The 27,141-nt window shown below is 42.1% G+C and overlaps 2 protein-coding genes across 4 annotated transcripts in view; one reads left to right on the forward strand and one right to left on the reverse strand.

Annotated features, from left to right (window-relative positions):
* Positions 1-27,141, reverse strand: part of LSM5 (LSM5 homolog, U6 small nuclear RNA and mRNA degradation associated) — a 298,060-nt gene that overhangs the window by 6,765 nt on the left and 264,154 nt on the right. The window contains exon 1 of one of the 2 annotated variants that reach the window (XM_050783291.1): positions 2,271-2,502. The exons of the other annotated variant lie outside the window; for it this stretch is intronic. Within the exon in view, the coding sequence (XP_050639248.1) occupies positions 2,271-2,397 (127 nt within the window). The 5' untranslated portion in view covers positions 2,398-2,502. Of the gene's footprint in view, positions 1-2,270; positions 2,503-27,141 lie in introns of those variants that run through there. 2 annotated transcript variants of the gene reach the window in all.
* AVL9 (AVL9 cell migration associated) overlaps positions 1,683-27,141 on the forward strand; it is a 94,355-nt gene continuing 68,896 nt past the window's right edge. For both annotated transcript variants that reach the window (XM_050783277.1, XM_050783278.1), the window contains exon 1: positions 1,683-2,066. In XM_050783277.1, the coding sequence (XP_050639234.1) occupies positions 1,974-2,066 (93 nt within the window). In that variant the 5' untranslated portion in view covers positions 1,683-1,973. The remainder of the gene's footprint in view (positions 2,067-27,141) is intronic.

Consider the following 27,141-nt stretch of genomic DNA (forward strand, 5'->3'; position numbering starts at 1 on the left):
AATTCTCCTGTCTCAGCCCTCTGAGTAGCTGGGATTACAGGTGCCTGCCACCACGCCCGGCTAATTTTTGTATTTTTTAGTAGAGATGGAGTTTTACCATGTTGGCCAGGCTGGTCTAGAACTCCTGACCTCAGGTGATCCACCTGCCTTGGCCTCCCAAAGTGCTGTGATTACAGGCGTGAGCCACCACGCCCGGCCCTTATAGATATCTTTAAAAGGTGTTCATTAGACAGTAATTTTAGCCATGTTAATTGTGGAAAATATCAAGACAGTTTATATCAAGAAAATGTTAATAGTTAACACATCACACAGTTGACATCTCAAAACAGTTAATATATTAAGAAAACAGTTAATATATTCTGCATACAGGGAGCAATATAGTTTTACAGTTTTCTGAGCCAATGCCAATAATTTTGTAATACAGAAATGTATAGCAACATCTTGAAAAATGTCTACAGTATTAGCATTAAAATAGTTCTACTGAATCACAGAAACTAAATTTGATTTAGGAAGCCTACTGTTTTTCTCCGCTATGCTTAGATTAGAACAGAGCTCCTTATTTTTCAAGACCAGAAGTGCAAAATATCATAGTTACTGTAGTAATCTCTAATTCTACTTGAAGCAGACTCCTATCCTTTAGGTTATTTGAAAACTGTCGTAGATAAGACTTGTTAAATCTGCTAGTGTTTCTAGAATGCACTTTAAATTGACATGAGATTCACTGCTTAAAAAAAAAAATTGCAGTACAGTCAGTAATTAAAAAACCCTGGTGACAACAGAACCCATATATTTTGCATTGACCTTCCTTCCTCCCACTCCACCAAAGCAGAAGCTAAAAACCTACAACCTACACATATCAACCTGCTCCTCCGCTGCTCATAACCATTTTTCAGGCGCAGAAGGAAGGGGTTGTGGGGGCTGGGCTTCATGTGGGGCAGGTGGGAGGAGTTGCAAAGGAGTCAGGTTGAGAGGCTTGGACTCTGCTTTCAAGGTAATAATAGGCTCAGAGTACTAAACCCAAAAAGAGATGGAATGAAAATAATACTCTTTTAAAATCGCAGGACTAGAATAACCATTTTACAGGTATCCAAGTAAACTTCCTTTATTGTCAAGGATATTCGGTTTCAGGTTTTAAATGCGTCTCAGATTGCTACACATAATATTTAAATGAAGGGGAAAAAAGCTCTAGAAACAAACAAACAAGAATTCTCGGGTAAGCAAGTAATTTAAAGGCTGAATACACAGATACGCAACCTCACCAGTATGCTCCATGTTATTACATATTTGAGAATAAGGACGGAGGCCACAGAGGCAAAGGCAAGGAGGTGAAGGAATCGGACACTCGGAGAGTGAATCGAAAAGATGTGAAAAAGCAAGGAAAACAGAAAAGAAGAGGGAAGGGGGAAAACTTTAAGGAGGAAAATGAGAAGGCAAAAGAGAAGGAAGTGCTTTGAGATTGAATCCAGGGAGGAAAAAGCAGGTGTGCCACGCCGCACCTCCAGGTCCCGCGGACACTACAGGCTCCGCAGGCCCAGCCGCCCGGGTCACGTAAGCCCCACCCCGCTGCTCCACGTCAAGGCCCCCTCCGGTCCCCCCCCCGACCCCCCGAACCCCCGACCCCCCGCCCCCGTCCAGTCGATCGCTTTTTTCCTAGCCCCACCTAACTCCCCCAGGCTCCACCTCGGTCTCTCAGAACCCCCAGCCGTCAGGGCCCTCCCGGCCTTGCCCCGCCCCGCCTCGCCGGCAGCTGCCGGCGCGTCAGGTGACAGCCCGGAAGCTGCGGAAGCGGATGAGAGAAGGGCGGCCGCGGCCCTGGGGGCGGGAGCTGCTCTCCCTCCACAGATCTCCCGGTGCGGCCCTCATGTGCTGCGCTCGCTGACACCCGAAGTCCGCGGCTCTCCGCACACGGTGGGGTCGTCAGACCCGCTGCCCTTGGCAGTCGAGGTCGTAGTGTGGGCCCGCGGCGGCCGCCCATGGAGAAGGCCAGGAGAGGCGGGGATGGCGCCCCCCGGGGGCCCGTACTGCACATCGTGGTTGTTGGCTTTCACCATAAGAAGGGCTGCCAGGTGAGGAAAGGGCCCGCCCCCGCCCCCGGCCGTTCGGGCGTTCGCACCTCCCGGCGCCCCCTGCCCTCCTTCTGTGTTCCCAGCTCGCGTCGTGCAGTCCTCCCCACCGCGCCCGCGACCCTTCGCCTCTCAACCTGACTCCTTTGCAACTCCTCCCACCCGCCCCACATGAAGCCCAGCCCCCACAACCCCTTCCTTTTGCACCTGAAAAATGGTTATGAGCGGCGGAGGCGCAGATTGGTATGTGTAGGTTGTAGGATTTTAGCTTCTGCTTTGGTGGAGTGGGAGGAAGGAATCGAAGACCGGCCCCACTCTCTTCCCCGTCCATCATTGTCTCCACTGGCTTTCTGGGTGTCCACCTATAATGGGAGTCTAGAAAAATTCAGTGCTTGGACTCTGCTTTCAAGGTAATAGGCTCAGTGGGCTTGCATACTAATACTTCAGGTAGCTTGCGCACCTGCAGCCTCTGTAGAAAAATCAGCTTCCTTTGTTTATCTGATGGAAGCCTTGGAATCTGTCGTGTTAAGTACGGTTGTCGATTAACCCTGCCTCCCCCTTCCCATTGGTCCTTAGTTTTGCTATTTCATCTTCTCCGGATTTTACCTTTTGGTGAGAGATTAATCTCTCCAGATCAACCGCAATAAGAGAAAGCGTATTACCGACCAAACCGTTCAAATATAAAGGCGTTTTTCAGCAGCCTCATTGAATCTTTAATCCATCAGCTGAAATGGAATATTTGCGATCTGTATATTGAAGGCAAGAGAACAAAATAGAAACAGGATTATCTAATGAGCAAGCAAACACTGGAAGGGAATGATGTCATAATGTGCTAGTGAACAGTAAATTGAAATGCTTTTTTTGAAGTATTAAAAATAGTAATGGCCACCACTAGCTCATGAAGCGTTTAGTTTCTTGCATTCCGCAGGAAATGTAACATTTTAGAAGACGTATTGGCAAAAATTAAGTTCTCTAGGGAATAACAGAAAAAGTGATGGGAGTGAAAAAACTGTTTGTGCGTAATTTTGAAATATATCCTCACACCTGTAATGGCAGCACTTTTAGAGACTGATATGAAAGGATCACTTGAGCTCAGGAGTTTGAGACCAGCCTGGGTAACAAAGGGAAACTGTCTCCACAAAAAATTTTAAAAATTAGCTGCATGTGATAGCGCACTTGTAGTCCCAGCTAGTGGGGAGGCTAAGTTGGGAAGATCTCTTGAGCCCAGGAGGCTGAGGCTACAGTGGCCCTTGATCCCACCACTGCACTCCCGCCTGGATGAGAGAGCAAGACCCTGTCTCAAAAGAAAATTTTGGCGCCGGGTGCGGTGGCTCAATTCTGTAATCCCAGCACTTTGGGAGGCCGAGGCGAGTGGATCACCTGAGGTCAGGAGTTCGAGACCAGCCTGGACAATATGGTGAAAGCCCCGCCTCTACTGAAAATACAAAATTAGTTGCACGTGGTGGCACATGCCTGTAATCCCAGCTACTTGGGAGGCTGAGACACGAGAATCGCTTGAACCCGGGAGGCAGAGGTTGCTGTGAGCCTTGCACTCCAGCCTGGGCAACAAGAGCGAAAAAAAAAAAGTTTTGAAAATTGTGTATTACGTGCATAAGTCTTATAATGACTGGTCTAGAATCTGTTCTTTATAACCTGTACATCAGGTGTTTTTAGAGGCTTTAATTAAAGTATGTAAGATTTGCCCCAGGATAGATTAATCAGCTACCTAATTCTCCACGTTACTATTTTACTTCCAGGTGTAAAGGATTAGAGGTGCGTGGCTCATTGAGTTGTGACTCTGACTTCACGTGGTTTTAACTTGTGTGAGGGTACTTAGACTGCTCTTCCAAGTATTCAAAATTGCCGTGGGTCATGTTGACCATCCGTTCTTTCTGTGCGCTGAGATTGTGCATAGGGAAAATTCCTATACTTGGTCATAATTTGTAACTTTTAAATACAAGTGACTGAAGTAAAACCTTTGTTTTAAAAGTGATGCCTTTCAACAGTCCACTTGGTTAAGCATGATAACTTTGTCATTTGACACGGACCTCAAAGTAACAGCCATCTTCTAATACTGCTGTTGAAGACCCAAAACTAGGCTTGTGGAAAATGTTAATTCATCTTGTTTCTTGCACTTTTCCACCTTTGAAGTCCTCAAATGTATTTTAATTCTTCCCCCCCCCCCCCGGCCCCGAGACAGAGTCTCGTTCTGTCACCCCAGATGGAGTGCAGTGCAGTTGCGGGATCTCCTGCAACTTTCACCTCCTGGGTTCCAGTGATTCTGCTGCCTCAGCCTCCTGAGTAACTGGGATTACAGGCATGCACCACCATACCCGGCTTATTTTTTTTATTTTTGGTAGAGACGGGGTTTCACCAAGTTGACCAGGCTGGTCTAGAACTCCTGACCTCAAGTGATCCGCCTGCCTTGGCCTCCCAAAGTGCTGGGATTACAGGCATCAGACTTGAGCCACCGTGCCCGGCCTCAGATGTATTTTAAATGAAAAATCTTTCATTGGAATTTAAATGAACATCTATTACTTTTATCATTTGTTCTTTTTTTTCACTTTTATTTGGGTAACTTGTGGAAGTGAATTATTCTGTAGATAGCGTGTTAGCCTCTAGATGTCATTTTTCTAGTTTACTGATATACTTAACATTTAGAACATTTTAAGTGATTTTTTGAGTTCTACCATGACATTTAAAGTCGTTTCAAAATATTTACTCATTTCAACTTTTTACTGAATTGTTTAAAATTTAATATTTAACAAGGGATAATAATTAACAAGGGATAATTTAACATTTAACAAGGGATAATAAGTGTGGCCGGGCGCGGTGGTTCACGCCTGTAATCTTTGGGAGGCTCAAGTGAGGCGGATTATTAGAGCTCAGGAGTTTGAGACCAGCCTAGGCAATATAGGGGAACCCCATCTCCCCTAAAAATATAAACATTAGCTGGACATGGTGGCGTTTGCCTGTAATCCCAGCTACTCAGGAGGCTGAGGCGGGAGATTTGCTTGAATCTGGGAGGCGGAGGTTGCAGTGAGCCAAGATCTCCCTACTGCACTCCAACCTGGGTGACAGTGAGACCCTGTCTCAAACAAAACAAACAAAAATTTATCTGACATTAGACCCTTTGGCATGAAATAATTTATGAATACCTTCTCTGTAGTAAATTGGCTTGTTGTTGATTGTATATTCCAGAGTTTTGTTTGTTCCAATATATAAAGTATATTTGTCGAACTACCATAATTTTTTGCTAAGTAGCGTCAAATGTATATCACATTAACTCATTAACTCTTATGGTTTTTTTCACAAACAGGATAGAACTTTTTTAACTACTCAAGTTAAAAGGGAATAGGTTATTTTCCAAAGAGATGTCATAAAAAGTTAAAATAATTAATTTTTGACCACTTTTCTGATAGTTTGTTTTGTATACATAGCTTGCAGTTTTGTCTTAAATAAACTGGATTTACCAAACTGTATTTCTAATACAAAAAAAGAGGAGTAACAATTTTTTTTTTTTAAATTATACTCTAAGTTCTGGGATACATGGGCAGAACATTCAGGTTTGTTACATAGGTATACATGTGTCATGGTGGTTTGCTGCATAACCAGTCGTCTAGATTTTAAGCCCCGTATCCATTAGGTATTTGTCCTAATGCTCTCCCTCCCCTTGCCCCCCATCCCCCAACAGGTGCCAGTCTGTGATGTTCCCCTCCCTGTGTCTGTGTGTTCTCATTGTTCAACTCCCACTTATGAGTGAGAACATGTGGTGTTTGGTTTTCTGTTCCTGTGTTTGCTGAGAATGATGGTTTCCAGCTTTATTCATGTCTCTGCAAAGGACATGAACTCATTCTTTTTCGTGGCTGCATAGTATTCCATGGTGTGTATATACCACATTTTCTTTATCCAGTCTATCATTGATGACCATTTGGGTTGGTTCCAAGTCTTTGCTATTGTGAATAGTGCTGCAATAAACATACGTGTGCATGTGTCTTTATAGTAGAATGATGTATAATCCTTTGGGTATATACCCAGTAATGGGATTGCTGGGTCAAATGATATTTCTGGTTCTAGATCCTTGAGGAATCGCCACACTGTCTTCCACAATGGTTGGACTAATTTACACTTCCACCAACAGTGTAAAAGTGTTCCTATTTCTCCACATCCTCTCCAGCATCTGTTGTTTCCTGACATTTTAACGATCACCATTCTAACTGGCATGAGATGGTATCTCATGGTTTTGATTTGCATTTCTCTAATGACCAGTGATGTTTCCTGACATTTTAACGATCACCATTCTAACTGGCATGAGATGGTATCTCATGGTTTTGATTTGCATTTCTCTAATGACCAGTGATGATGAGCTTTTTTCCATATATTTGTTGGCCGCATAGATACCTTCTTTTGAGAAGTGTCTGTTCATATCCTTTGCCCACTTTTTGATGGGGTTGTTTGTTTTTTTTCTTGTAAATTTATTTAAGTTCCTTGTAGAGTCTGGATATTAGACCTTTGTCAGATGGGTAGATTGCAAAAATTTTCTCCCATTCTATAGGTTGCCTGTTCACTCTAATGCTAGTTTCTTTGGCTGTACAGAAGCTCTTTAGTTTAATTAGATCTCATTTGTCAGTTTTGGCTTTTGTTGCAATTACTTTTGGTGTTTTAGTCATGAAGTTTTGCCCATGCCTATATCCTGAATGGTATTGCCTAGGTTTTCTTCTAGGGTTTTTAGGGTTTTATGTCTTAGTTTAAGTCTTTAATCCATCCTCTGTTAATTTTTGTATAAGGTGTAAAGAAGGGGTCTAGTTAAAGTTTTCTGCATATGGCTTGCCTGTTTTCCCAGCAACACTTATTAAATAGAGAATCCTTTCCCCGTTGCTTATTTTTGTCAAGTTTGTCAAAGAGCAGATGGCTGTAGATGTGTGGTGTTATTTCTGGAGACATATTTGGTTATATGTGGAGACCTCTGTTCTGTCCCATTGGTCTATATGTCTAAAAAGCAGAAGTATAAAAGAGCTAGAACTAATCTTAACACTATTCCACCAGTGAAGAAAGCAACCAGCAGCAGTGTAGAGAATGGCAGATTTTCCCATCAGTGTGAGTGAACTGGTCACAAAGTCTCCATGGGGTAGCAGAATGTTGCATTGCAAATTTAGAAATGGGTTGATATTAGGGGGATTGTTTATGTTGGGGTGTTACAACTATACTAAAGCCCTGAGTGATTCAGGTTTTGGTGACAGATGACTCACTGTCAAGCCTTTTTTGGCACCTGCTATTAATGAAATCCTGTGGTGACAATAATGAAACATTTGGGAGGGTTTGTTTGATTCTTGTTGAAATAAGTAGTTCTTTGGAACCAGAAAGAAAACTGAAGGGTTAGCAGTTAAGGAAGAATAACCTTTTAAGATTCTTTTTAGCTGCTAGTTTTACAGAAACTTTGTTGTGAAACAAGATTGCATTTTCTGGCCCTTCACTGCACTTTTATTTCTTCAACTTTAATATTTTGGTAGACAGTTTTTCCTGATTTTGGCCATGCTTTTTGTATGTGGTGAAATTATGAAAATCTCTGACCTAGCAGGGCTGCAGCAGTGACAGAACAATGGAATAGTTTTCATTCAGGCTTTGGCATTGTGACTAAGTGGAGTGGGTGTCAACTTGTGTACCTGAACTTAGAAATAAAAATATCAAGAAGATTCCTTCGTTCTCTTATGGGTCCTCCCAGCTAGCAAGAATGTGCCTAATTCCTTTCTTTAGCTTAAACCTTTGATCCCTAGTAAAATACTTATACACCATGAGTAATCGTCTACTTCATGTCATTGATATGATTCAGATCCTTTGCTGAACGCAGATTTTTGCTAAAGGGAAGGCTGCAGAAGGGCCCTAATCTACTAGGGATGGACAACAGGAAGATGCAAACACATAGGGAGAAGAGTCTACTTACCTACTTAATTTTAAGACTGCTCTGATTTTATATGGATTAAGAACTCAGGTTCTCCCTAAGATATTTTGAGAGGATGTTATCTAAGCTGACGTTTTTGGCAGTTTTTAAATCATATTTCAGTATTTTTGAAAATAACATTTATGATAAATAATATGTACTGGCCAGGTGCAGTGGCTCATGCCTGTAATCCCAGCACTTTGGGAGGCCAAGATGGGAAGATCGCTTGAGCCCAGGAGTTCGAGACCAGCCTGGGCAACATAGGGAGACCTCATCTTTGCCAAAAAGTAAAAAAAAAATAGCCAGGTTTGGTGGTGCATGCCTGTAGTCCCAGCTACTTGGGAGGCTGAAGCAGGAGTATCACTTGAGCCCAGGAGGTCGAAGCTGCAGTGAGCTGAGATGGCACCAGTGCACTCCAGCCTGGGTGACAGTAAAACCCTTTCTCAAAAAAATAAAAAAATAAAAAAAAAAAGAAAAGGTATCAAACCATAATCATGTTTCATGGCCTACCTTTTTCATGTGAAATATACCATTAATATTTTTCTATATTAGTAAATAATTGAATTATGTTTTAAAATTGCTAAATAGTATTTTGTAGAAATACTGTTATTTATTTAACTGATCTCCTTTTTAGATACTTAGGTGGCATTCTAATTTTTCACTATTTTGAATAGTGCTGCAAAGAACATCCTTGTGGCTTTTTGTACCTTTTCTCATAAGTATAGACACTTCATTGTAGCCATTTTTCTTGTGAAGGTTTTATTAAAATGGATTTTGAAACAGAACTTACTGAACACAATTTAAGTTAGTCTGGGTGACTCTTCAGAGCAAATGTCACTCATACTGTGGCATTCTCCGTTTAACATAGAGTTATTTGCACATGGCTCTGACTTCGTCGGGCCCTAGCCGGCCAGAGAGATGACAGAGATGTTAGTAATTACTTCCCAATGTCAGTACTATCCATAGTGATGGTGGTGGTTTCAGCTTCCTTTTATTTGATGCTTTTCTTCCATTGATTCGGAGACCATGTCTACTGAATCTGTTGTGTGAAATAAAATGACTCAGTCACGGGTTTTGAAAGGAAACTTACAGCCTTCTTGGTACACTGTCAAGAACTTTACTGGTTTTGCTGATAGATTTTTTTTTCATTTGTTTCTGGTTCTTGGCAGTTTTGTAGGTAATTAAGTTGTCAGAAGTGTGACTTCTGAATAAACTCTGGGTGTTCATTTAGATTTGAAATATGGGCCAGGTGTGGTGACTCACACCTGTAAATCCCAGCACTTTGGGAGGCTGAGGCAGGTGGATCACTTGAGGCCAGGAGTTCAAGCCCAGCCTAGCCAACATGGTGAAACCCCCGTCTCTACTAAAATATATATAAATATATATATATATACACACACACACACACACACAAATTAGCCAGGCGTGGTGGCACGTGCCTGTAGTCCCAGCTACTCAGGAGGCTGAGGCAGGAGAATCGCTTGAACCTAGGAGGCAGAGGTTGCAGTGAGCCGAGATCTCGCCATTGCACTCCAGCCTGGGTGACACAGCAAGACTCTGTCTCAAGGAAAAAAAACAATAAAACTATATTTGAAATATGGCCCTCTGCACTTGTGCCTTTCATCACACCACTGTGCTCATTGTCACAAGGTATGCTGTTCATATATGTGCACGTGGCTCCAGGGTTTTTTGTTTTTTGTTTTTTGTTTTTGTTTTTTTATTTTTTGGAGACAGTCTCACTCTGCCTCCCAGGCTGGAGTGCAGTGGCACAATCTTCACTCACTGCATCCTCCACCTCCTGGGTACAAGCAATTCTCCTGCCTCAGGCTCCTGAGTAGCTGGGATTACAGGTGTGCACCACCACGCCTGGCTATGTTTTGTATTTTTAGTAGAGACAGGGTTTCACCCTGTCTGTTGGCCATGGCATTTAATTGAAATGTTAATGAACTTTACCCTGGCAATCTTTTGTACATCAATTCATGTTTAACATTTCAATTTTTTTTCATTTCAATATTGAACTTTCATGGGGCAATAGAGATATTGTAATTTCTGGGAGTGCATCACACCCACCAAAGGGAGCCTAACACATTCCTAATATCACCAGTGAAGTCCCATGGGGCAGACATGGGTTTCATTAAGAACCTTGCAAAGGCCAGGTGTGGTGGCTTACGCCTGTAATCCCAGCACTTTGGGAGGCCGAGGCAGGCGGATCACCTGAGCTCAGGAGTTCAAGACCAGCCTGGCCAACATGGTGAAACCCCATCTCTACTAAAAATACAAAAATTAGCCGGGCGTGTGATCCCCAGCTACTCGGGAGGCTGAGGCAGATGAATCGCTTGAAACTGGAAGGCGGAGGTTGCATTGAGCTGAGATCAGGCCACTACACTCCAGCCTGGGCAACAAGAGCGAAACTCTGTCTCAAAAAAAAAAAAAAGAAAAAGAAACCCTTCTACCTTGTAGCAAATCACAAAACCCTTCATTCTTCAGTACTTTTGAAAGAGGCTTTTCAAAATTGCCATTTAATTCATATGATTTTCTTTCTTTAAATTGTTTAGACTAGTACAGAGCTAGCTAGGATTTAGTGACAGTTCTCCACTTGCGTTCTTTAATGTTGAGCCTTACAAGTATATAATTTTAGAAAAAAAGAACTCAAACAATAGCTCTGCTGTTTTTTAATATTCTGTTTTCACATACTATTCTAAGCAAACATGGTGTCTTAGAGAAATAAAAGCCACGACTTAATATAGGAACCCAGACCTCTCTTGGATGCTCATATATATATTTATGTACTGAGAGCATAAATTTCTATTAAGTAGAGTTGTTTTCTTCGCTCTTGATAAGCAATAGCAAAGATTCTAAGTCCATAAAGTGTGCCCTAAACATAATCTCTGCTTGTTATGAACTATTTTTAAAAACTATCCATGAGAGTCACCATGCAGTTCATTATTGTAATTCTATGAAGATATATATTTTTCTAATTTTTTTCCTGTACATACATATGATAAAGTTTAGTTTAAAAGCTAGGCACAAGAGATTAACAAAAAAAATTAATTAATTTTTTAATTTAAAATGTTTCAGTTTTGAATTTTAAAAATTTTAAACTTTTTACAAATTTTAAACTTTTTAAACTTTAAAACAATTTTAAAACATTTAGAAATTAGGCATAAGAGATTAACAAAACTAGCAGTAAAATAGAATGTTTATAACAATATGCCAGCATCACTGCTCTTGGGCTTTGGGGTCATTATTAAGTAAAATAAATATTACTCAAACACAAGCACCTTGATACTGCTGCAGTCAATCCGATAACTAAGATGGCTATTCAGTGACTAATGAGAGGGTAGCCTATACAGCGAGGATAGGCTGGACGATGGGATGATTCACAAGTCAAGTGGAATGGAGAGGGACAGTGTAAGATTTCATCACGCTCCTCAGAATGGCACACAATTTAAGACTTATGAATTGTTTATTACTGAAACTTTCCATTTACAATTTTCAGAATGTGGTTGACCATGACTAGCTGAAGCCATTGAAAATGAAACTGGGCAAGGTGCAGTGACTCACACCTGTAATCCCAGCACTTTGGGAGGCCAAACAGGAGTATTACCTGAGGCCACAAGTTTGAGACCAGCCTGGACAGCATAGACCCTGTCTCTATTTAAAAAAAAAAAAAAAAAAAAAAAAGAAAGTGAAACTGCAGGTCAGGAGGACTACTGTAATGAAGAAAATACCAATCCTTCACAAACTCTGTCAGAAAACAGAAGAGGAGGGAACATTTCTCAACTTATTTTATGAGGCCAGCATTACATTAATACCAAAGCCAGACAAATTATTATAAGAAAAAAACAAAGATCAATATCCCCCATCAACGTAGATGGAAAAATCCTTAACTAGATAGTTGCAAAAAATCTGGTAATATATAAAAGGAATAATACATCATAACCAAATGGGGTTTGTCACAGGTTGATTTCACATTTGAAAATATCCATTCACAATATTAATAAATAATAGGGTAAAGCTATATGGTACTCTATGGTTGGCAAATGGGAAGGGAAGGTAGAAGGGGAAAGCTCCTAGGGTTTTTATGTATAACCTTGTACCTCCCCACACAGAATCACAACGTGTCAGAACTCACTTTTCAAAGTTAGGCCTTCTTGATAGGCACATTCTTTTTTTTTTTTTTTTTTTTTTTTTTTTTTTTTTTTTTTTTGAGACAGAGTCTTGCTCTGTGGCCCAGGCTGGAGTGCAGTGGCGCAATCTTGGCTCACTGCAAGCTCTGCCTCCCGGGTTCACGCCATCCTCCTGCCTCAGCCTCCCAAGTGGCTGGGACTACAGGCGCCCGCCACTGCGCCCAGCTAATTTTTTGTATTTTTAGTAGAGACGGGGTTTCACTGTGGTCTCGATCTCCTGACCTCATGATCCGCCCACCTCGACCTCCCAAAGTGCTGGGATTACAGGCGTGAACCACCGTGCCCGGCCAATAGGCACATTCTTTAAAAGAAAATGTTTAGTGTGAAACATCATACATACACAGAAAAGTGCTTCCATTCCCAATATATAGATCACAAATGTGTATAATCACCTCACAAGTCTAGAAATATTAATAGAATATTGACAGCACCCCAGAAGCCACTGTTGTATGCTTTCCCACTCTTCTTTTTCCTCAACGCTAACCACCCTCTCCACTTGTAACACCATAGATTACTCTAGCTGTTTCTTCACTTTATAGAAATATAATCATGTATTATGCATACTTTTGTGCTTGGCTTCTTTTGTTCAGCATTGTGCTTGTGGAATTCATCTATGCCGTTGCATATTCCTGTGGTTTAATTTCTTCTCTTAACTGTGTAGTGTTCCCTTTGGTGATACCCCACTATTTATTTATTTATTCAACTGTTGACAGGCATTCAGTTGTTTCATCATGGGCTATTACAAATAATGCTATCATGAGCATTTTTTAGATATCTCTTGGTGCACATGTGCAAATCATTTTGTTGGATATATACTTAAGAGTCGAAGTGATGGATTCTAGGGAATACCTATCTTCGCTTTTAGTAGATGATATCAAATTGTTTTCCAAAACAGTGGAACCAATTAACTTTATCACTGGTGTTCTTCATGCTCCTTGCCAACACTGGGCATTGTCCATCCTTTTAATTACAGTAATTTTGGTGGGGTATATAGTGTCATCTCATTGTTTTACTTTACATTTTTTGATTTGTTGGTGAGGCTGGACACTTTTTAATAGGTCTGCTGGTCATTGGGCTGTCCTCTTTTTGTGAAGTACATGCTCCAAGTCTTTTCCTGTTTTTCTATTGGATTATCTTTTTTTTATTTGTTCAAGTTCTTTTTATATTATTGAAAAAAGCCCTTTAAGACTTATATGTGCTGCAAATTCTTTTCCCTCTCTGTCGCTTGCCTTTTCAGTATCTTAATGGTGTCTTTTTTATACCATAATTGAAATGTGGTCAACTATATTAGTCTTTCCCTTTGTGGTTAATACTTTTTAAATGCCATTTAAGACATTTTTACTAATTTGATGTCCTGAAGATATTTTTCTATATTACCTTCTAGATCAGTGTTGTCTAATAAAAATACTGAGCTGCATACATAATTTAAAATTTGTAGTATCCACATTAAGAGAGCAGAATAATCAGATAAAACTAATTTTAATATTGTTATGTAACTCCAAATTATTTCAAAGTTTCAATATAAAAATTGAGATATTTCACATTGTTTTTTCCTACTAAGTAATTAAACTCCAGTGCAAATTTTACTTAATAGCATATCTCAAATGTTCAGTATCCATACATGGACAGAGCAGTTCTAGAAGATTCATTGTTTTTATCCTTTCACATCATATCTTATGTTTCACCTGAAAATGATTTTTTGAATGAATTGTGAGGTAGAAATCATTAGTTACTCATTTAAGCATCCAGTTGACCTAAGACCACTTTATAGAATATAAAGACAGTCCTATCTCCACTGTTCTGTCATGCTACTTTGGTATTAAAGTGTCCACATATGTGTGAGTCTGTTTCTGTATTCTGTGTCATTTGTCTATTTTTCTATGCTTACACCAGTACTACACTATCTTATTATAATTTTTGTAATAAGTTTTGATACCTGGTAAGGAAGAATTTCTTCTTAGGAGAGTCTTGGCTACTCTTGACCCTTTACATTTCCATGTAAATTATAAACAGCTTGCCAGGTTCCACAAAAATATCTTTTGGAGTTTTGATTGAGATTGTATTGAATCTAAGGATCAGTTTGAGGAGAGCACTTCTTTTTGTATTATCTGTTCATCAGATGCTCTCATCTGGGTAGGATCTGGACGTGCTGTGCCTTCCAGGCTCTGCTACCTTTCCCTTTGTGGGATAGAAGCAGCTAACTGAGAGGGAGGCTCAACCCTCAGCTTTGATGAGAGCACTAGAGGCCCCCCTCCCTCTTTTTGCAGGAGACTTTCCTTAAGGGCAGAAAGTCCCTGGCAAGATTCTGGAATTCTAGGATGAAGAAAAATTAAGTCTGGGAGGAACCAGACCCAAAAAAAACACAATAAAAAACAAAACTTAGTCCTCTGTATCTATATAGCAGGGGCCTTGTACCCTGTGTGTGAGTTCTCAGGGAGTTCTCAGGGATCACCTGTTCTTGCATTGACTTGAACCTAGGGCACATCAACACAACTTACCCTCCTTGAGAACAGATTAATGCTTTTTACTCCTCACTCTCTTTCTCTGTCGCTAGTCCTATAGTTTGCTTTGTGGTTTCAGACCAAGTTCCATGGAGAAACCAGTTCCAAAGGTAAAGGCTTGTGTATCCTGGCTGACTAGACACGAGAGAAAAGGAACAGACTGTGTTGGCCAGGCTGGTGGCTCACGCCTGTAATCCCAGCACTTTGGGAGGCTGAGGCGGGCAGATCACTTGAGGTCAGGAGTTTGAGACCAGCCTGGCCAACACAGTGAAACCTCATGTCTACTAAAAATACAGAAAATTAGCCAGGCGTGGTGTTGGGCGCCTGTAATCCCAGCTTTTCGGGAGGCTAAAGTGGGAGAATCACTTGAACCGAGAGGTGGAGGTTGCAGTGAACCAAGATCGCACCACTGTACTCCAGCCTGGGCAACAGAGTGAGACTGTGTCTCAAAAAGAAAAAAAGATTGTCTAGAAAAAGGTAATCTCAAGAATCTGAAGAGGGTTAACAAAATGAGGATTAAGGCAAAATACAGTTAGTAATAAGATAACCAGGAATCTGGTCATGGAAAAGGGGTCCTTGTAACTTACTGAGGCTGAACGTTGGTTTACCGTCTTTCATTTTCTACGTCCATCAAATCAGGCTTCTGGGAATCCACAGTCCTGACAATTCTGAACTGTCCCAGTAGGAGGGAAGCCATCTCTGCAGGGTGAGATTTGTGAGCCATCAGGTCTGGTTGTGGGAGTCCACAGTCCTGTCACTTCTGAACTGCCCCAGTAGGAGCAAACCCACCTCTCCAGGGTGAGATTTGTGAGCCGTCAGGTCTGGTTCTGGGAGTCCACAGTCCTGGCACTTCTGAACTGCCCCAGTATGAAGGAAGCCATCTCTCCAGGGTGAGATTCGTGAGCCATCAGGTCTCGTTGGGAGAATCCACAATCCTGGCAGTTCTAAACTGCCCCAGTATGAGGGAAACCATCTCGCCAGGGTGAGATTTGTGAGCCATCAGGTCTGGTTGTGGAAGGCCACAGTCCTGGCAGCTCTAAACTGCCCCGGTAGGAGGGAAGCCATCTCTCTAGGATAAGATGCAGGGGGGTACTAGGGTGTGGGGACTAGAGTACAGGGGACTAGCAAGAGGGGCTATGAGGAGGGCAAGGGGGAAAGATAGGGGTACACTTGGAAAGGGGTGCCTGACAAGCAGGGCGGCGGCATATGGACACTCTGGAATTAACAGAGGAAGAGCTGGGCAGGGAGTTCTGGGGGGTAGAGTGCTGGGAAGGGGCAACATTAGTCAGCTGGGGGAAATGGGTAGGCTGGAAAATTGAACAATTTGGACGGCCCTGGAGAGGAGGCTGAGGGCAGGAAGTTTGAGAAGTAAGGGGAGGAAGGAGGGCTGGAACACGAGAGCGGGAAGGAACAGAAAGAAATGGAGGCCAGCGTTGAGGCTGAGAAATTGGAGGTAGCTTTCTGGTCATTTTTCCAAAGGAGTGCTGTAGTAACTCACTTGTCCAAACGAGTCAGAATGAATAACTGAGATGTGCTGAGACCAACTCCAGCATTTATCTCCTCAGGACATTCCATCACAGAATGCCTATTATGAAACGTACATTTATTTTCTTGGGACATTTCTTGACAGAATGCCTATTATGAAACATACATGCTCCCTCTTGTTCTAGTGAGGAGGCCCCACCAATCAGGGAAATTGTCCCAGTTTCTCATTTCAAAAGTGGTCATGGGAAGTAGCAAAGAAAATAAATGGGTCTGTAATTATTGGTCCTTGTTCATGGGATACCATGTAGTTTTGCCCCTCCATAGGCAAAAATTGATCAAGGAGCTAACAGAGGCAGGGGCTTGGGGCCTAGGAGAGCAGTTCTGAAGCAGGAATTGGGAAAATGGGAAGTCAGTATCCTCATCTCTTTCCCTTACTACCTTATTGAAAGCCCTTTCACATCATTTACCTCACTGTGTGAATGCAGATGATTAGAGATGTTACGTTCATTTTACCGACGAGGACACTAAAGACCAGAAAGCGAATGCCAGTAGGCACAAAGCAGGTGGGACTAGAACTTGGCCAAATAGAGGGCTGGTGGGAGGGAGCACAAGATGGCACAAAGTGCTTACCAGCATCTTTGCCTCCTCCTATGTCTCTGGACAGGATCTTGTAGGAGGAGCTTAAGAGCAGAACTGTACTTTTCGTAGTTTACCTCTTAGTTCTTGTGTTCCCTTGGTTTGATTCCTTTCTGTTCACTGGAACCAGAAACATAAGGCTAAAGCTGGTACACTCTCTGCCCTTTGAAACTGTGCCCCAAAGAGCCGAAGACAGCAATAACAGAAATCTTCGAGCTTGCCGGATGGAAGATAAGAAAAGAAACAACTTGCTAAAATAAAACTCCCTCCCCTTCTAAGAGAATGAAGTTGGCTAAAATTGGTTAAAACGAATATGGCCAATGAGTATATGCAGAGTGAACTTGCTTATATCACAACCCAAATTTCTACCATGTGTTTCATACTAACTCCCCCTGTTTCATACTAACTCCCCCTGAATTTGCGTATGGGATCCATGAGGAGGTACGAAGAGATAGTTGTGCATGTCTGAGGGACTTTCCAGATGTTCCTTTGCCTTCTACCAATCACTTGCTAATCCCAGAATCAGCCCCCTAACCTTTTCTAATAAAAGTACTGCCTTAAAACTAGCATAGGGAGACAGATTTGAGCTGGACTCGTGTCTCTTTGTTGAGTAACCTGCAATGAAAAGCTTTTCTTTTCTCAAAAACCTGGTGTCATAGTACTGGCTTTGTAAACCAAAAATAAAATTGAAAGGCCTCCCTGCAACCATCCCAATGGATTCCCTCCTCTGCCAGGGCACCCTAAATGTAACCTGAAAAGACTGGTTCAGGCCACGGAAGCCAGGTGGGGGTTGGACTTGCTTCATTATACCCTTCCAGCATTACTATCTACACAGACCTTACATTTGATAAGAAACATTTACAGTCTATTCTCTTTAAAGCCTGATACTTGGAGGCTTCATCTGCATGATAAAACCTAGGTCTTCACAACCCCTCTCTTCACCCAGACATTCTTTTCTATAGATAAAAACTCAATCAATTGCCAATCAGAATATGTTTAAGTGTACCTAGGACTTGGGAGCCTCCCCCTTTGAGTTGTCCCACCCTTCCAGATCAAACCAATGTAAATCTTAATGTACTGATTGATGTATTGAAGGGGGCCTGCCCCTCCACACCTGTGGGTATTTCTCACAAGGTGGAGACGAAAGACTGAGAAAAGAAATAAGACGCGGAGACAAAGTATAGAGGAAGAAAAGTGGGCCCAGGGTGTAGCAGGATGAGCCGCAGACAAAACCTCTCAGACGCCAAGTTGTAGAAGGAAGGGCTTTATTCAGCTGGGAGCATCAGCAAGCTACTGCCTTAAAATCCTTAAAATCTGAGCTTCCCGAGTGCACAATTTCTGTCCTTTTTAAGGGCTCACAACGCTAAAGATTTCATAGGAAAGGGTCGTGATTGATTGAGCAATCTAGGGGATACGTGACAGGGGTTTCATGCACTGATAGAAACAGAACAGGGCAGGGAGTTTCACAGTGTTCTTCTGTACAATGTCTAGAATCTATGAATAACATCGGTTTCTAAATTGTGAGTTGATTTTTAACTACTGGGTTTAGACCAGGCAGACCTAGGCCTGGTTTTGGGCCTGGCGCCAGGCTGCCTGTCTTTAGTTTTACTTCCTTATTTTTTTCTTAAAACAGGTACTGAGTATAAAACAATGTGAGAGGGTCTTTTTCTTTCCTCATTTCCCCCCTTTGAGACTTTCACTCATTAGTTGGAGTTCTCTTGTTTTTGCTGCTTATGTCTTTTTGTGCAATAGATTGATAGTGATTCATATAGTACACTTGTACTGAAGCATTTTGGTGAACTAAGGTGGCAATGAAGTTTTTTTTTTATCGTTTGAAGAAGTACAGGTAGCAAACAAGGGAGCAGTAAGCAGGTTCTTATTACTATTATAACTTTTATTGTAAGAGTTTTAAATCCTCCTAGTGCTGGGAACTAATTTTTAAACATGGCTTCAGGATCGAATTCGTGCTACACTTGTATGGGCTACATGTGTCAGTTTTGTCATATTTTTAACTATGTCTTTAATTGCTTGCCTTTGATTATCTATGTGTAGACAGTAATTAGTAAGGTTAAATTTCTTATAGACCTCTCTTTCAGCTGCTAGCTAGTAGTCGAGAGCCAATCTATTTTGATAGATAACATTTCTTATCTGAGTCTCTTGCGGGGCAAGAACAGTCAAGGCTTGACCGGTTTTATTAGTAATAATTTCTAAAACAACTTGTAACCTTATGATTCGGTTGAGAATGTAGATAGATGGGGGTCTGATATCTTTATGAGCCATATTGTGCCCAAGTGGCGGGTCCGTAGTATTGTATGATTCTTTCTGGGGGCCATTCGTCATCTTTCTAATCACCTGTGGCTATGCTTCGTTTTTGGCGGGAAGCATAAACTGGGAAGCCTAGAAGTTCACCTGTTTTTATGGGCAGTAAGAAGAAAGATGGCTTAATGGTGCCAATTACACAGCTACCTGTCCACTGATCAGGCAGCTTAGCATAAGCTCTGCATCTACATATCCAGTGTAACCTGGTGGGGGCTGTCCTGTCCTGGTGGAATTCTGAGTGGGCCTAAACAGTCTGCAACTTTGGAAATTTACTGAAGGGATTTCTTTCTGTGTAATTGGAACTCCACTATGTAACTGTTTTTGCAGTACCATTATACAGCTTTTGCCTAAGACAACTAAGCCGCCCTACAGGATGAGTGAACCTTTTCCCTTCTTTAGCTATGCAATACTGTCTAATAATTGAGGCTTTTAGAACCTAAAAATTGTCAGGGTGGTTCTTTTGGGCCGGGAATTCATCAGGAACTGGATCTGTAGGAACTAATTCTTGGGCTTCCTATGGCCATTGATCTCCTGTTACGGTTCCTCCACAAACATAACAAGAAGTGACTTTTAGAGACTGGGCTACATGTTTGGCTAATTGCAAAAACAAATTTTTAGTTTTTCCTGGAATCTCAGGTACTGGAACCTTTAGTTCATAGAAAGTCTGAAATACTGGTTCTGGAGAGCGTCTCTGAACCTCTCCTTTTATTAAGATGCTTACGCTAGGATCTAGTCCTTTTCCATCAATGCTTAATGTTACGTATTTTCTTTTATTCTATTTTGGGTCTGAGGGGTTGTGATTACTAATTCTAAAGGGTTGCAGCTCCTACTCGTGCAGGAGGAGCCGACTTTTCCTTTTTGGAGCCAAACAGGATCTTTTTTATCTTTCTAAGTAGCCTAAATGACACAAGACTAGTACTGACACATCTCACATGAATATGATTCTTGACAGATATACTTATGTTTTGCTGTGTAACTTTTTTCCTAATCTAGAGAACCGCATCCTATCCTATGCTGCTAACGATTAACAGCGGCACAGGCATCAAATTTTAAGGTTACATTTTTGGGGACCTCTCTTCTGTTCTAGCAATTACTTTACTTGTGCCCTTTAGGAAAGGACCAGTCCTTAGTCTTACTTCAAAGACTGTAATCATGGAAGGTTCAGAGGGCTGGTCACTTCCTGGATTACATACTTTGTACTGGGTGTCATTATACAAACAGGTTCCTTTTGGAGTTCTTAGGCATTCATAATAGCTATAAAATAAAAAGATTGTCTTAACTTGTCCTACCTCAGTGACCTGATGTATACACTGACGGCAGTCCTCTGTGTGGGAAGAAGCAGTAGAAGTTTTTACCACAGAGGTCCATGTTATAACGAAAATAAGTCCCACGACGATTTTCCTTATGCTTAGGCTATGCGTGGACCAGTCAGCTTCCGGGTGTGACTGGAGCAGGGCTTGTCGTTTTCCTCAGGGTCACTTTGCAGGGATTGTCCAGGCTTGGTTTGGCCTCCTAGGTCTCAGTGGCTGCAGGCTTCATGCAACTGTGGTGAATCCAGGCTGGGATTCCTTCCACCTTTACAGCTGTGGGAGTGGTCAGGATAATGGTCTGGGGTCCTTTCCACTGTGGCCGCATTGGAGCCACGTTCCAGTCCTTGATCCACACACAGTCACCTGGAGCAAAAGGGTGAACTGGGGAGAATAAGCTGACTGGGCACCTCTCATTTACCTAAGTTGAGATAGTCTGGGTTATTTTCCTCAAGGCCTGTGGTGTTGCCGCTGTAATTTAATCTTACCTAACTCTTGGGGAGTACCCGGAAGTCCTCGCAGTATAGGAGGAGGCCTATGATACAGAATTTCATAGGGGGAGTATCCTGTTTTCTTAGAGGGGGTACACCTAATTTTAAACAATACTATAGGAAGGGCTTGTATCCATTTTAATCTTGCCTCTTGACATACTTTCTTTTAACTATTTTTGATAGTTCGATTCATTCACTCCACCTTTCCGGAACTCTGAGGTCAATAAGCGGCATGTAACTTCTATGAGATTCTTAATACCTTTGCCGTCTTCTGTGCCAAGTCAGCCACAAATGCCGGCCTATTATCTGAGCCGATTTGTAGAGGCAGTCTAAACCTAGGGATGAGATCTCGAAGAAGCACACAGGTTGCTTCACGAACTTTTCCAGTTTGTGTTGGATAAGCTTCCACTTACCTAGAGTAAGTACACACTGGAACCAGTAAATACTTGTTACCTCCACATTTGGGCATCTCTGTGAAGTCCACTTGAAGATCTTCAAAAGGAGCCGCTCCATAGGTTTGTATGCCCGGAGGCACAGAGGGGCCTTGCTTTGCATTGTGCTGTCCACAGGTAACGCTACTGTTGTAGCAAGAGCTGGCAAGTGTGAGATGTAGAAATACTGGCCTAACAGCTTTTCAAGTGATTCTTGACCTAAATGGGTAGTTTCATGTACAGCCAGCACGACTGCGGCTCCTAACAGCTGCAGCACAGCTATTCTTCTATCTGATAACTTTATCCATCCTTCGTTTATTGTTTGTCCTCCGTCTGTCTGAAGAAAATCTTTTTCCTCTTTAGAATGAGTTGGCACCAGATCAAGCATTTGAGGGAGTAGTGGGACTGTGACTGATCCCCGGTAAGAAGTAGATGCTGCTTTTCATGCCTCTGTGTCTGCTGGGGAGTTTCCTTGGCTTACCGAGGTGGAAACTCGCTGGTGTCTCTTGCAATGCATGACTGCCACCTTTTGTGGTTTTCACAGTGCTTCTAATAATTGTAGAATTTCTTGTCGATATTTTATATCTTTTCCCCTAGAATTTAACAGGCCTTTTTCTTTATACAATGCTCCATGTACTTGAAGGGTTAGAAAGGCATATCGAGAATCAGTGTAGATGTTTAGTCTTACCTTCACTGAGTTTCAGAGCCTTCACTGAATTAGAGCTATGAGTTCTGCTTTTTGGGCCGAAGTGCCCTGGGGCAATGGCTTAGCTTCAACGACGTCATCTAAGGTTACTACCGCATATCCTGCGCACCTTTCTCCTTGCGAGTTGATGAAGCTGCCTCCGTCCACGTGTAACTCCTAATCTACCGATGCGTATGGCTGGTCTCGAATATCTGGTCTTCTAGAATAGACAGAGTCTAACACCTACCTCTACACAATTATGTTTAACAGGGCTGTCAGATACTGGGAGCAAGGTGGCAGGATTTAAAGTGTTGCAAACTTCAATGGTTATGCGGGGATTTTCACAGAGCAAGCTTTGGTATCTAGTTAGTCTAGCATTCATTAGCTAATGGTGTCCTTTGGTATTTATTAAAATTACCACAGCATGGGGGGACTTTATGTTCAGGTTTTGCCTAAGAGTTAGCTTATCTGCTTCTTGTGCTAACAGGGCCATTGCTGCCAGGGCCCTACAGTCTGGGTTAAAACTCCAACTGCCATTTTTTCTCTTTTTGACACACAGAGCGCAAAGAGTTTTGTCAGGTCAGTTAGCTCAGGGCTGGGGCCGACAGGAGTTTTTCTTTTTAACTCATGAAAAGCTCGTTGCTGTTGGTTGTAATAGATGTAGTTTATCTAATCAACATTTTTATTGACTGTCATCTACCAAAATATTGACGTAAATCCTGTAACTATTTGATTTCAGACTTTAAATTGATCTGGTATTCCTTGCGGGGCTCCAATTGCATCTAAATAGATGTGAGAGTTGAAAGACCTATAAGGGGCTTCTCTTGCTTTACAATGTCTTATTATTATTATTATCATTATTTTTCTTTCTCTGGTTGATGAAATGCCAGGGTGAAAGGGATAGCCAAATGGACTAAAGCACAAGTGCCACTCTATTCAGTAGAGTGACCAGTAAAGGTCCACCACAATACTACCACACATCCGCTCGGGGATGAACAAGGGCTGACTGATTGATAAGCTCTTGAAAATTCTTAAGCTCACTGCATCGTTTCAGGTCTTCAAGGAATGCTAAGTTTCCTCCCTGCCGTGAGAGACACGAAGTGAGCTTAGTGTTGGGAGACAGAAGCTGGATGGCCTTCGGGGGCTGACCTGCAGGGACTTCGGGATATAGCAGAGAGAGCTTGGCATGACATTACTCCAGGCTGTAGAATCCCGGAAAAGAGCTACCATGCAGCCTACGCCTGGTCACCTGGAGGACCACCTTAGTGGAAGGGGGACAATCAGCGCCTCTGGCCTGCCATGTGCACAAGCACAACAATTGCTTTTATTTAACCTCCAGATGGAATATTTGATCCATTTCAACCAGGCACTTGCATCTTGGTATGTTGTCTTAATTGCCAAAGTTTGTTTTAAGTCTTTAACTTCTATGATCCTGTAGTAAAATGAATGTTTCCTTTAGCACCTATTTTTATTAGTTTTTAGACCAAAGAAAGTTAAACACCATTTTATATTTAGTAATGCTACTTGTATGATTTTTATACCAGATAAGCTAAATTTTACCTTTATATTAGTGTGTTATTAATGTTTAACTTAATTTTAATAAAACTTTGTAGACACATTTATCCAATTTTTTATGTTTGACCATAAGGTAAGATTTTATAGATTCCTTTTAACCTTTCATAATTTTTGTTAAAGAGCAGGTTGATGCTTTAAGAAAAACCTGTTGCAGTTCACAGAAAAACTGGATGGTACCTTTTTAACTTTAGCTAGTATGTTTACACACAGAATTTTCTTTACAATTAACGTTTTAAAACTTGCTTAAACTTTCAAAACAATGTTTTTTTTAACCTTTTAATGTACGTAAAAATCCGCATTCTTATGCCTCCTTATAATCTTTTTTGTTTTGTTTTGTTTTGTTTTTTTGAGACGGAGTCTTGCTCTGTCGCCCAGGCTGGAGTGCAGTGGCCGGATCTCAGCTCACTGCAAGCTCCGCCTCCCGGGTTCACGCCATTCTCCTGCCTTAGCCTCCCAAGTAGCTGGGACTACAGGCGCCCGCCACCTCGCCCAGCTAGTTTTTTGTATTTTTTAGTAGAGACGGAGTTTCACCGGGTTAGCCAGGATGGTCTCGATCTCCTGACCTCGTGATCCGCCCGTCTCAGCCTCCCAATCCTTGTAATCTTTTTACCGAAGGTATATTTTACTTTTCTTATACACCTTGCACATAAACTGTTTCTTCAATAGTACTCAGGAGGCCTTGTTACTTTTAAATTATATAACATTTTTTGCATAAAAAAATTTTTTAACAGTTTTTTTCTTTCATGACTTTCGCAGACAATTTTTTGACTTGTCTCAACTTTATGACTTATTACAAACATTTTTTTCTTTAAACAACCAGTTAATTTATTTCAGGATAAGAATTTACCACATAACATTCTTTTTATGTAAATTCTGCCTCTTCCCTTTTTTCCCTTTCTTGAAATTTTTTTTTAACGTCATTCCTAGTGGGGTGGGCTTATTTGTGCCTGACCTATGCTTCTTCGAGACAAAACACTACACTCACACCACACGCACACCACAAAACAAAACAAAAAAAAAAAAACAGGTAAGAAAGGGCACACACACACTTCTGCAGTTTACACCAAACCAAAATCAAAACTAAAATCAGAGGATCCGGAAATCCAAGCCAAGTCAAAACCAAAACCAAAGTATCAAGCAATCCAAGTCAAGTCAAGTCAAAAACAAAAACCAAAGTGCCAGATCAGGCCACGCTTCTACTCAAATGGAGTAGGCAAGTTCCCAAGACCAGTCCATCGAAGTGCCAATAAAGGCACGCCATGGATGATCAGGCTACACTTCCACTAAAATGGAGTAGGCAAGTTCCCAAGACCAGGCCTATCAAGCAATTCAAACCAAGTCAAAACTAAAACCAATACCAAAGTGCCAATAAAGGCATGCCATGGGTGATCAGGCCACGCTTCTACTCAAATGGAGTGGGCAAATTCCAAAGACTAGTCTAACCAAGTTTCAGATGTCAGGACTCCAAGTGCCAGTTCCTTCCCAGTGTTCAGCCACTGTGTTAATCCTCTGCGGGGGCCTGCCATGCGCTGCTGTGGTGAGGCGTTCCACTGGGGCAGTTGCATACCCAGGAGCGCTCTTTGGATCGAGTCACTCAGGCTGGCTGGAGGTCCCCCACAAGGATGCTCCACAGGGCAGGCCTAAGCCGCCTAAGGGGCTGCCTCGGCCATCTGTCAGTTACCTGGGTTCCGGGTCAAGGAACCAAGAAATGTAGCAGGACTAGCCGCAGACAAAACCTCTCAGACACCAAGTTGTAGAAGGAGGGGCTTTATTCAGCTGGGAGCATCGGCAAGCTACTGCCTTAAAATCCGAGCTCCCCGAGTGCACAATTTCTGTCCCTTTTAAGGGCTCACAACACTAAAGATTTCATAGGAAAGGGTCGTGATTGATTGAGCAATCTAGGGGATACATGACAGGGGTTTCATGCACTGATAGTCAGAACAGAACAGGGCAGGGAGTTTCACAGTGTTCTTTTATACAGTGTCTGGAATCTATGAATAACATTGGTTTCTAAGTTATGAGTTGATTTTTAACTACTGGGTTTAGGCCAGGCAGACCCAGGCCTGGTTTTGGGCCTGGCGCCGGGCTGCCTGTCTTTGGTTTTACTTCCTTATTTTTTTCTTAAAACAGGTACTGAGTACAAAACAATGTGAGAAGGTCTTTTTCTTTCCTCAAAGGGACCGGTGCTCAGCAAGTTAGGACCTGCGCTGGTGCTGGTCTCTGAGTTCCCTCAGTATTTATTGATTACCATCTTTACTATCTTGGTGAGGGGAATGTGGCATAACTATAGGGTGATGGTGGGGAGACAGGGTCAGCAGAAAAACATGTGAGCAAAGGAATCTGTCATAAATAAGGAAAGGTGTTGTGCCTGGATGTGCACGTAGGCTAGATTTATGTTTAACTTTACATAAACATCTCAGTGCAGTAAAGAGTAACAGAGCAGTATTGCCACCATGATGTCTCGCCTCCAGCCATAAGGTGGTTTTCCCCTATCTCAGAATAAAATGTATGCTCGGTTTTACACCAAGTCATTCCATTCCCAGAGATGTGCAGAAGACAAATGCGTTCCTCTTATCTCAGCTGCATAGAGGTCTTCCTCTTTCACTAATCCTCCTCAGCACTGACCCTTTACGGGTGTCGGGCTGTGGGGCTGTAAGGTCTTTCCCTTCCCACGAGGCCATATCTTAGGCTGTCTCTGGGGGGAGACCTGGACAATACCCAGGCTTTCTTGGGCAGCGGTCCCTGCAGCCTTCCACAGTGCATCGTGTCTCTGGTTAATAGAGAATGGAGAATGGCGATGACTTTCACAAAGCATACTGCCTGCAAACACATTTTTAACAAAGCACAGCCTGCACAGCCCTAAATTCCTTAAGCCTTGAGTCAATACAGCACATGTCTTTGTGAGCACAGGGTTGGGACAAGAGTTACAGATTAACAGCATCTCAAAGCAGAACAATTTTTCTTAGTGCAAATCAAAATGGAGTTTCTTATGTCTTCCTTTTTCTACATAGACATAGTAGCAATCTGATCTTTCTTTTCCCCACCATGTATTATGTCTCCCTAAAATGTATAAAAGCAAGCTGGAGCCCAACCACCTTGGGCATGTGTCCTCAGGACCTTCTAAGGCTGTGTCACAGATGCATCCTTAACCTTGGCAAAACAAACTTTTTAAATTGATTCAGACTTGTCTCAGATACTTTTTGGTTTACAAATTGGTGATCAATTGAAGAGACTCTGAGTATAGGTGGCCTCAACCTTTGACAAATCTATTGATATTTAGTAGCAGCTTTTAGCAGCCTTTATAGTCAAAACCAATAGGACAATTGGCTGAGGCCTGGGAGCCCTCCTCCCTCTAGAGAATCCCTGATCTCCCCAAATTTGGTTGAGATCCAAAGTGTATTTTGCTGTGCAACTCCTTTTCTAGAGTTTTACTTGCTTCCAACAAGGAAAGCAAGTTTTCCTGCTTCCCTGACAATAGAAGGCAGGTAACTCCTTTCTGGAGTTAGAGCTCACTTCCAAC

This window comes from Macaca thibetana, chromosome 3 (genome assembly GCF_024542745.1).
Source record: "Macaca thibetana thibetana isolate TM-01 chromosome 3, ASM2454274v1, whole genome shotgun sequence".
Taxonomy (NCBI): Eukaryota; Metazoa; Chordata; class Mammalia; order Primates; family Cercopithecidae; genus Macaca; species Macaca thibetana.